Below are 12,098 nucleotides of genomic sequence, written 5' to 3' on the forward strand. Positions count from 1 at the left end.
TGCTGTCTGTTGCGGAATGATCGAGGTTGTATATTTTAGGAAATGTTGTAAAAAAGGCGTTGTTCCAGTGATTATAATAACAACAAGTGCGTATGTAGGTAACTGACTGACTTACGTAGGAGCTTTTACAGTAACATTGTCCATTTGGGTATAACAGATATACCGAAAGGGTTAACTAACTAGCAAACTGCAGAATAATCAATAAACCAGTTACTTCTTCTCCCATTATCTTTTTGTAATAAACCCTCAACAAAAAGACATTCATAAATAATATAAAATATAAAAAAAAAGACGTGTGGCACTCGGGGACTGCCGCGGTAATGCTATGCAATTATAATTATTTATTTATTATATTTATGCAGTATTTTTTTAATAAAATTAATTTAAAAAAAGCAAACGGGAACTGAGTAAAATTTAACTTGCAAGATTTGATAACAGACAGACAACGGGACAGGTGAAACTAAATAAAAATGCTTGTCATAATGATAAAGAATAAAAAAACGTAATAAAAAAAAATAAAGAAATTAAATGAAAATCAAGACGTACCCCAGGCTCGAACCTGGGACCTTCTGCACAAAAAGCATACGTGATAACCGCTGTTCCACGGCAACTGAAATGACCGTGGCGAAATATCTATATACATTTAGTAAGTAAGTGTTAGGTTATTTTCGTTACGGAATTTCTGGATTCGGTCTCCACGCTCAAGGCCCGCGATAGAAGCTATGCAATAGCTTAATAATAATTGTACACTTAAAATTATTTGGGATCCGTCGTTAGTAAAATTGAAAAATGGGACCCTTACTGTAAATGCAATTCGGTTTTATTTTGTTATGTCTGTATGTTTTTTATTATTTTATGCACAAATAATTGTTATAATCAATGTAGTTATATTTTAAAATGAATATTAACTATTTTTTTTATAAAATCAATGACACTTTATTTACCTAATTTCAATGCTGTTTTACTACTTTATAACTTTTACTACACGAGCTTGTCGTGTCGGGGAGCTTGTAAATTAAACCACACCGACTCGATATTTACTTTTGTTTATTGCGTTTGCACTCGAGAATATTAACAAAATAAAGTTTATCTACGTGACTTCTTAGTTATAATTTATATATAAACGTAAAAGTCCTGACTGACTGACTCACTCACTTAAATCAACGCCCAGCCCAAACCGTTGAACCTGTTTAGAAAGCTGTTTTTTTCACAACAGGTAGTTTACATAACGAAAGAAGGGATTTTTGAAAATTCCACCTTTAAGGGAGTAAAAAGGGAGTTGAAAGTTTGTATGGGGATGGAGTTAAATTTTAAGTAAGAGACTTGAAACTTTGCGTATTGACTCCTTGTTACAATACAAGAAAATGGCTTTCAGCGTTTTGAAAAAATTCACCCCTAAAGGGGTTATAAAGGGGTGCAAAGTTTGTATGGGGATGGAGTAAAATTATAAGTAAGAGACTTGAAACTTTGCGTATGGACTCCTTATTACAATACAAGAAAATGACATTCAGCGTTTTAAAAAAATTCACCCCTAAAGGGGTTAAAAAGGGATGCAAAGTTTGTATGAACCGATTTAGATGAAATTTGGTATAGAGATAGTTTGAGACCCGCGGAAGGACATAGGAGTTTTTATCCCGGAAATCATACCTTAAGGGGATGAAATGGGGATGTGGAGGTTTGTATGGCGCTACAATATTTAAACGAGACCCACGCGGACAGAGTCGCAGGCAGAAGCTAAATAGGGGTGCAAAGTGTGTATGGGGAAGCTCTTTTTTTGAGCTATAAAAATAGGGGGTTAAAATTGATTTTTTTGACATTTGGTTACATGTATGGTATGGAGTGCCCACCTCAATTTTTTTAGGGTTCCGTACCCAAAGGGCAAATACGGGACAGTATTACTAAGACTCCGCTGTCCGTCCGTCTGTCTATCTGACTGTTCATCACCAGGCTTATGAACCGTGATAGTTAGAAAGTTGAAATTTTCACAGATCCTTTTGCCGCTATAACAATAAATACTAAAAACAGAATAAAATAAATATTTAAGGTGGCTTCTTTGCCGTTTTTCTCGTTAGGCCTACGCTTATTACTACATTCTCAACTTACTGATCCCTTAAGCCTTTTGCAAAAATATAGGGACAGTTTTTTGGATGACATTAAACGGCAACTTAAAAGAGAATTGCAAAATGGTGCGGAGTTACTCATGAATGAGGTGTTTAACAAATGCTTGATATTTATCGAAGATGTAGTTTTAGCACAAGCTGGAAAACATTTGGATCAATTCGGTTTACCTAAACCAAAAAGATCCGCAGTAAACCTGGATAATCGCGAATATCTACGAGAAACAAATTATGACCCTTGCGCCCTGGGAGAGGTAGTATCGCATCACGAGGAATTATTGACAGACGAACAGGCAAATGTTTATCAACAAATTCTAGCCAGCATTGAAAGAGAGATTGGGGACATTTTTTTCTTAGATTCTTCGGTGGCACTGGAAAAACTTTTCTTATAAATTTAATATTAGCAAAAGTAAGAAATAACCGGGGTATCGCTTTGGCTGTCGCGTCATCAGGAATCGCTGCCACACTTCTGGAGGGAGACAAAACTGCTCACACGGCTTTCAGGCTGCCTCTTGAATTACTTTCTTTCCTTCAGACTTATTAAATATCCGAAAACAAAGCATCGCAGCACCAGTGTTGCGCGATTGCAAAATTATAGTTTGGGACGAAAGCACTATGTCGCACAAGGGGGCCTTTGAAGCGTTAAATAGAACCCTAAAAGACATCCGAGTGAACAACTTCACGATGGGAGGGGTCACAGTTTAATTAGCTGAAGACTGAAGAAGCAGAATTTAGAAGAAATAGGGAATGGAGAAAATCCGATAACTGAGGGTAAAATTGTAATTCCTCCAGAACTTGCGTCAGTTGTGCACACCGTTCAAGACCTAATAGCCCAAATTTACCCAGATGTCCAAAACCTGCCCAATAAACGCATGGAGTGGTTGTGTGAACGTGCTATTCTGAGTCCTAAGAACGACCAAGTTTCTGTCATTAATGACACAAATGAAGGCGTTCGAAGGCGCTGAACTTCAATACAACTCTGTGGACTCTGTAGTAAATACGGATGATGGTGTTCAATATCCTGTGGAATTCTTGAAGAAACTCAACCCGCCTGGACTACCAACTCATAAACTTGAGTGGGTCCTTAAAGTGGGTGCTCCAGTAATGTTACTGCGTAATCTGAACCCTCCCAAGTTGTAAAATGGGACCAGGTTGCGTATAAAAGCGTTACATAACAATTTGGTAGAGGCCACTGTCATTACTGGTTACGCTAGAGGTAATTCCATGTATATACCACGCATACCTCTAATACCATCTGACTACCCGTTTGAATTTAAAAGGTTGCAGTTCCCCCTTAAGGTCTGTTATGCAATGACCATTAATAAATCACAGGATCAGTCGTTAAAAACGGCAGGGATTGACCTAAGGGGGGACTGCTTCTCACACGGGCAGCTTTACGTGGTTTGTTCTAGAGTAAGTTCGCCGAGCAGTTTGGTCATACTAGCACCTCAAGGCAGAACCACTAATGTAGTGTATAAGGAAGTACCTACTATAGCTAATGCAACAACAATAACAATATTGTTGTTTAAACAACAATAATATCATGCATTTACAATAATGCATTGTAATTTGTAATATCACTTTGTTGGTAAACTTCAGCACAATTCTACCACCATAGCGAAAATAGCGAATAAACCTTATTCATTAACCTGCCTGCTAGAGTCTGTCAAGCGAGTCGTATCATAGTTGTTAAGAGCTACGATATAAACGAGTCTCACTCGGACGAAGTCGCGGGCAGAAGCTAGTAATTTATATAATACAATTTAAAGCCTATGTCACTCGCGGGTAAAAAGTTAGCGTCTCTCTTTGCGACTCGCGTCCTTTGTTGTCAAGTGTCTACTGTCTGGCGTCTATTTCTGTCTCCCTCTCTCTTATTTGATTAGTTGGCACTCCAAACAATACTGGTTCGCCAACTTATGTGGATGCAATCGCCACTAACTCATGAATGAATCATGTTTTAGGCATAAATAACGGTGTACAGTAAAAACTCATGTCTAATGAAATATTCTGTATTTTTTCTAAGCAAATCACAAAGCAATTAGCAAGTTAGATTTATCTCTTTTTCACTTGCGATAATTGCATTTACTATCCTTCTTTGAAGTGTAATTGTAATGTAGTGTGCTATTGCAATGTTAAATTATTCATGTGTGCGTTAGTGCAATATTAACAAACACCGAATATTGTCTAGGTAACCTATCTATACTTTTAAATATCAATGCATTACCATTTCTTTAATCGTATAGTTATTGTCTGGACCAGTATTTTTTAAGCTATTGCATAGCTTCTATCGCGGGCCTTGAGCGTGGAAACCGAATCCAGAAATTCGATATATATTCGAATAACGAAAATAACGAATAATAAATAAGATATTTCGCCACGGTCATAAGAGTTGCCGGGGAACAGCGGTTACACGGATGCTTATTGCGCAGAAGGTCCCGTGTTCGAGCCTGGGGTACGTCTTGTTTTTTTTTATTTCTTGATGTTATTTATCACGTTTTTTTAATTTTTATTATTATGACAAGCATTTTTATTTAGTTTCACCTGTCCCGCTGTCTGTCCGTAATCAAATCTTGCAAATAAAATTTTACACACTTCCCGTTAGCTTTTTTTTAAAGCTTTTTTTTTAATTAATTTTATCAAAAAAAATACTGCATAAATAAAATAAATAAATAATTATAATTGCATAAGTTGATAAAAATGCTATGCAATAGCTTTACCGCGGCAGTCACCGAGTGCCACACGTCTTTTAATATCTCATATTATGACCCAACTTCAAACTTTTCATCGATCAACGATTTCCATATATTAATTCGATAATCATACTATATCAACTACATAATAACTATGAGAAATAATTGGGTGTCATTTTAGATTAAAAACAGATAGGCATGACTTATTATGAATACTTAGTTACTAAATGTGAAAAGTATCCCATTCAATTAGATGCCTCTCTGTTGTTTATAAAGTGGTATGTAAACACAAATGTTCTCTGTTTGACACAATGGCCCAATTAAGAGGATAAACAGCCCATTCAAACTATGTTCTCTGTACAAAGAAACAAACTGAAGAGTTTGGTTTTCAGTTAACTTTATTGTTAGGTTCATTGTGTTCAACGTATAATGAAGCTCTATATTATCCTTTCACACTATTTCAGTGGCACTCGAATAGGCAAGCTGAAATGAAAAATGGACCGTCAATCCAGTCAACTGGACTGGATTGGTCACTGCCTTAGCAGGCACCCGTATCAAAATTGCTTGGGGCCCCCAATGGGGCCCCTTATGAATGGTAAATGTTTATAGTATCTAATAATATTAAGTTGTAGATATATAACATATTACCTTGATTTTTTTCTGATTTGATCTAATTTTAATATATCATTATAGTTTTATATATGACCCAAACTACCGTGATTACAAACTTCGCAGTTCGTAGCAGCAACTTGATGAAAATAAAATAAAATTGAATACAATCAAGTCAATAAAATTTAAAAGGCTGATGCACATCGTACGGAGCCATAATCTCTGATACAAGAGGGAAAAAAAACATAGGTTGTTGAAGTGTGACAATTGACATTGCCTTACGGCTTACATAATCCACGTCGAGTAAATACTAAATAGTAAATGTAATGTAAGAACGTAGGAAAGCTGATTGCGATTTCCGACCATACTGTATTCAAAATAGCGCAAAAAATTGTAAAGCAAAATTTAAGAAGTACTTGCCACTTGAGGAGGGAGATTTGATTGGATTTGAAGTAGTGTGAAACTGGAAAATATCGCATTATAAAAGCAAATGCGTTCCGTTGAGCTGTGTTCTATTAATTTAAAACTATAGTCCGTGTTAAGTAATATATTAATAACTAAATAATATAGCTTAAATTCAGTGTATATTTGTTTTCAATTAAAGTTAAGATGGAGCGACGATTTATGAATGTTATTTTGCTCGGTTTTGGTTTTATGTTTGTGTTTACTGCTTTCCAAACGATGGGAAATATTGAGGTAAGCATACTTTTAATATTTTCATCGCATAGCATTTTTTTAAGTAAGTAGGTTTTGTGTTATGTGTTTGTTAAATTAATAATATTTTTTAATTATAATCAACATCTGCCTTGTTCGTTTTTATTTACAAACAAATATTTTAATTTTATACATGTAGCAATTTGCTATCGGCTGAAGTCAGCAATGAATTATTATATTATTATAGTGAACAAAAATTATTACCAAAAATTAAAGTATTTTTTATGCTTAAATAAATGCACATACATGAACAGATAATTAATAAATTTAGTATTTACCCAACCAGTTGAATTCTTACTGGAATATTGCTTTTGTAATAGTAAAAGGTCAACATTCTGCAAAGGTCATTACTTGGAGGTGTGTTCTGAATGATTTTTTATGTTTAAGCCTCTCACTTGAACGGAATAATAATGTATGTACATTATTAATACTAGGCTTAGTGTTACAGCCAAGCAAGTGGCATGAGCACAAAAAAAGAGTGCTGGGAGAGTTTTTTTCGCCGCTTCTTCTCTCTCAGAGCACCATTTGATTCGGAAACAGTAGTAGTATCTAGTATATTAGAAATGACAACAAAAAGAATTCTAAAGGAATCAATTTTGAGAAAATAAATTCTTTTTTATGCCTTTTATATCGAATGTTTTGGAATAGTTTTTTTTTTTTTAAATTCGGTTGTTTTTCTGTTAAAATGTTTTATTTTTGACATCAAAACAAATGTTAAAGGAAGCAATTTTGAGAAAATTAATGACTTTAATGCTTGTTTATGCCTTTTAGCCTGTACATAAATACACAGTTTGAAACTCTATTATTACGGTCAATATAATCTTCTGGGGACAAATAACATTAAAAGAGAGTTGTCAAGGTTCTTTTTCATGGACAAATTATTTATAACTAACAAATTTATTGTTACATTTGTGGGTATTTATAAACTCTCTACAAATTAAGAGTTGTAGATTCAATTAATAGTATAGAGTTGACCTATGGCCTATATTGTGTAAGATTCAAATGCTGATTGCATTGGGATCCTCAACAGTGTGGTTTCCAAAGAGTTTTGCTATATGTTTAGCTAACCTATGGAATGGAATGTTTTTCATATTACAGTAAATATGATAAAAGTATGAATAATAATACTTATTATGAGTTTTTCTGTGCAAACACAATTTTTCTATTAAACTTTATTTTTTTTACTATTATATCTGGTCTAGTGCATTCAAATATAAGCTCAAATAATTTGGTCTGTGTGCAATACAGAGGTTTTCAAATTGATTGGTTTTCGAATTATGCAGACAGTGTAATTATTTATGTGGTAAAGGTTACTGTAATGTAAATTAATTCTTGAGTTATACTTCTTAAAAAATGATGAGAGTGAAATTTTAAGATGTGCCCGCATCACTGTAAGTTGTAACACAAAAGTAACAGGTTCAAATTGTTTCCAAAAATTCTCTGATGTTTGCCTCATTCGTTATTTTTTGGTTTCTTCAACGATGATTAGTGAAAGTAATTAAATATTAATTAGAAAAAATTGGTACTCTTGAAAATTATATTTTGTTGCCGCATCAAAATCTATTATATCAACGCATATTTTATGCGAACGCTGGTTCGTTGCCACAACGGAATTTATTAGTTAAACTTTTCTATCACCAGAAAATATATATAAATTTCTTTTCTTCAATAAATGATTACCAGAAGATGATCTAATAAATCCAAAAGAATTTCAAGCGTCAAAGCCTACGTATAAGTGTTGTAACTAAAATAAATACAAACCGACCTAGGGTATAATATATCATGATATGACCCCGATTACAACACACTGCGCCCATCACCCTAGACTACACAATACTAGAAAGCGTCCCCGCCAAGTCGAGCATAATCAAGCGGCACGGCTGTACCATCCTTTTCTCGAAGCCGTTCAGGCCATTTTCGACCCCCTATAACTTCGTTGTGGGTTATAAAACTTCAAGCCTGAATTTTCAGTAACCAAGCAGGCATTGTATAAACACGGATTATTTCAAATTTCATTCCATTTTAACAAGTTTGAATTTGAATCTTCCTTCCAAATAGAATGCTCCGGAGTGAACTTTCTAATAATAAATAATAATAATAATAATAATACTAAAATAGCTTTATTTTATTCCACACTAGTTACATAAATAGTTACATAAATTTGTTAAGTTTAATATTTTACAATTATATTACTAATTAACTTTAATAAATCTACTACTAATCCACTTTAATCTCCTTCTTAAGTGGACCCCCTCAGGGTAAAAGCCTTCTCCAAAGAATTCAATTTTTCTCTATTTTGAGCAATGGTCATCCAGTCTCTCCCTGCGTTGGATACAATCTCGTCTTGCCACCGGGCGCCCGGGCGACCCCTACTTCTCACGCCTTGCGGTCCTTTTCATTTTGTGGTGTAAATTGTCCATCGATTGTCATCATATCTCCCAACATGGCCAGCCCATCGCCATTTGAGACTTTGAGTGAACTTTCTACTCCAGTGTTTTCAGGTCAATATGACATTCATAGTTAAAAAAATATACACAAAACGATGTGATGCTTTGATCCAGGGGCGTGCATGTCAATAATCAATCAGGCAGTACCTAACTCGTTATGAACCTAAATAAATATAACACTAGTGTAAAAGTTAATTTAGTTTAATTTGGTTCACGACTAGTTGGATCAACAATTGCTAGAAAATTATTGTACGGCCCTGCTTTGATCTAAGTTGGGTTAGCTGGAGCACAACAACCATTTCAATGAACTATATAAAAATTTAGTTAAATAAAAAGGGAACCACGCTCCTTTGAATCCTCTGATGTAACAAAAACGTGATTTATACAGATACACCATAAATATGAATTTATTAATTCAATTTTATATATATAATAAATAATTGAAATGTAAATCGCGTATAATCTATGGTGCATTAGAGAATTTATACATTTATACGAAAGATCAATTGAAAGTCAATATAAATATCGAAATACCCGCACTATGAGTAATGGCGTTTTACACTTTACAGTCTTTGTGACTGGAATTAGGAATAATATATACCTTAATGGAAATGAATTGTCACGCCAATGTAATCAGAGCACAATACCAACATAGACGAGCACTCCTTTAAAGGTTTTTTTTTAAAGATTTGAATCATTTAAATCGACTTAAACACTCCGTTGATGTTTTATTCATAAGTATAATCATATGAATATTCCACATAAATATTGTTTACATAACTATTTCTCAGTTGTCAATTAATTATTTATTATCTCGTGTCTGAGAAATCTAGGTTACAATAACAGATATTGGTCATTAAGGCCTAGGGGGCAAGTGTGATACAGCCGGACGGACAAACCGACTACATTATATAACTTGGTTCGAGATCATCGTCCGATACGATGTATCTCATGCAATACGCCGTTGTTTTCGTCTGTCTGTTGCTGTTCTTGGTTTTCAAGCTAGCATTGTTTTACGTAATGCAGATAAACGTTTTACTATTATGTAATGTACGAGTTTGCGTCCGCAAGTTCGGACTTTAAACTGGGTCCACGCTAAAAATCCTATTTTTGTTCCACTTCTAGGGTACATATTTGTGTTGTTAAAAGATTTTTTATAAACGTACTAGCCATTTCCGCCCGCTTCGCTGGGCGAATTTTGATAGAAAATAAATTAATGAAGGAACGTTGGAATTCGAAAAATAAACCGTCTAGAATAAATTTCGCATCGAATGGTGGTAGTTTCATGTCGATACGATCAGTGGCTTAGGCTTGAAAGAGCCTCAAACAAAGAACATTTTCATTATATATATTATATATACCACATTATATAGCATACCCACAGCATATAACATATTGCAGCAGCACTTTAAATTTATTTCGCAGCAAGCAATTTGAAACAGTAAAAATCACAATTACCTACCTATTACTAACGCCCTCTTTGCATGCCTTTTTAAAACTTTCGACTTCTAAGCCATTTCCTTTTACATATGAAATCGAGAGTCAATATCCTTCACCCAAATGTAATCACGCCCACTTATCACGAACTAGAACCTTGAAAGTTATCTCAACCACAGCTTGTAAGTTGAGATCTAAAGAGATTTGCATTCATCATCATATTATCAGAAAATAATATTATTAATTTTAATCTTAATAAAACTATGCTTGTTTACTACTTTAGTCGATTGTGATGAAAATTTACATTACAAAATGGTTTTCCATGGAGGAAAGTTTCTGTGCTATCCACTTTTATCATTCGAATATAATAATATTCTACCAAATTGTATCTTATTACATTTGACAATAATTTGCTGTAATGAGCTTTAAATAGCGCAACTAACACTATACCATTAGTGGGCAAAGCTTACAAACTGTACCGGCACGCGGATCAGAATGGTTAAGCGAGTGAGTACGATTGAATCCCTGACAGAAGAGATCTGTCCCGAAAGGGATTCCCTAAGAAACTGGGCGTCATAAATAGAGCACGGCAATACTTCAAGCCGGCTCACATTCTAGCGCTCTACAAAGCGCAGATCCGGCCACACATGGAGTATTGCTATCATCTCTGGTCTGGCGCACCTCAGTATCAGCTTGATCCATTTAACCGCGTGCAACACCGAGCAGCCCGAATTGTCGATGACCCAGTGCTCTGTGAACGGCTGGATCACTTGGCGTTGCGTAGACGTCGCTTCATTGTGTGGTCTTCTATCGTATTTATCACGGGAGTGTTCCGAAGTGCTGTTTTACCTGATTCCTGCCGCCGAATTCCACGTTCACACGACACGCCACAAATTACGACATGGGTGCCTTTAAAAAAAGCGCGTACACCTTCCTTAAAGGCCAGTAACGATCCTATGATTTCTCTGGTATTGGTGGCGGTGATCACTTTACACCAGGTGACCTGTAAGTTCGTTTGTCCTCCTTTTCCTTAAAAAAAATTGCGTGTGTACAAAGACACACATGTCAGAAGTGAAACCTGCATTGTGCATGAACCTCTAAACTGCATATGAAGTCCTGGTACATGTTGCTAGGATGACACATGTTTCAACCGCTATGAAAGACATTACTAACACCGCTACCATATTTATGTTCTCCTGGTGTCTATGCACTATGCAGTTATAAGTCGTGCGTATGACATAAGAATATATCAAGGTATACCTACTCGCGTCATACATAAAAATAAAATTGTATGCATATTTCTGTCTCATTCTTTGCCGGCTTCATCCTACACATTTTTGTAATTGTATCTCTTACCTGTCGTTTTTTCCGTTGCATCCGGTTTGAAATCACGATTCTGAAGAAGTTTCACTTCAATAATTAAGTTTTGACGTTCCCACAAAACATCCCTTGAGAAATACTTAATATATTATATGTATAGAGATTTTAATTGAATCACCTGATGTTCATGGAAATTCTAAACAAGAAAAGCGATAAAATGAAAGACATCTAGTGAGGAAGCAACTTTCCGGCATTTTTATTGTTTCCTGTATTTAAAGGGAAAATGTAATTGAATAATATGATCATAGTCAATGGCCATTATTATAATATTATTTTATTTTAATGTGTTTTGTTGACAATAAATTATAGAAATTATTGCATAATGTCCTTGGGAATATTGTGAAACCATAGACTTGGAATATACATAAAAGCGTATAAACTGCCTGACAGCTCGATAATGCCTGACCGATTTTGATTTTACAATGTGTGCGTTCTATACCAGACTTACGGCCGTTCCCAATACTATATCTACAGATAGAGATAAATTACTACCTTCTACTGTCAGTAATTAGCTGTCAATAATCTGAAGCTGTCCCAATATATCCGATAAGTCATTCTTATCGCCTTATATTGGGACGCGTTAATTGCAATTTCCATACAAACTTTTTTGACCTTACTCGCTGTCTGTCAAAAAAGAATTGACAGACAGCGTGTATAAGGTGAGTTACCGTCGGTAAGTTTATTGGGACAGAAAAGTTAACGAT

General features: G+C 34.9%; 1 protein-coding gene across 2 annotated transcripts in view; it reads left to right on the plus strand.

Annotated features, from left to right (window-relative positions):
* The first annotated feature begins 5,858 nt into the window (after positions 1-5,858).
* The window catches only part of LOC126969568 (UNC93-like protein MFSD11), a 46,506-nt gene continuing 40,266 nt past the window's right edge, over positions 5,859-12,098 (plus strand). The window contains exon 1 of one of the 2 annotated variants that reach the window (XM_050815097.1): positions 5,859-6,112. In XM_050815097.1, coding sequence (XP_050671054.1) covers positions 6,026-6,112 — 87 coding nt within the window. In that variant the 5' untranslated portion in view covers positions 5,859-6,025. The remainder of the gene's footprint in view (positions 6,113-12,098) is intronic. The other variant, XM_050815096.1, reaches the window with a different exon arrangement.

Source organism: Leptidea sinapis, chromosome 18 (genome assembly GCF_905404315.1).
Source record: "Leptidea sinapis chromosome 18, ilLepSina1.1, whole genome shotgun sequence".
Taxonomy (NCBI): Eukaryota; Metazoa; Arthropoda; class Insecta; order Lepidoptera; family Pieridae; genus Leptidea; species Leptidea sinapis.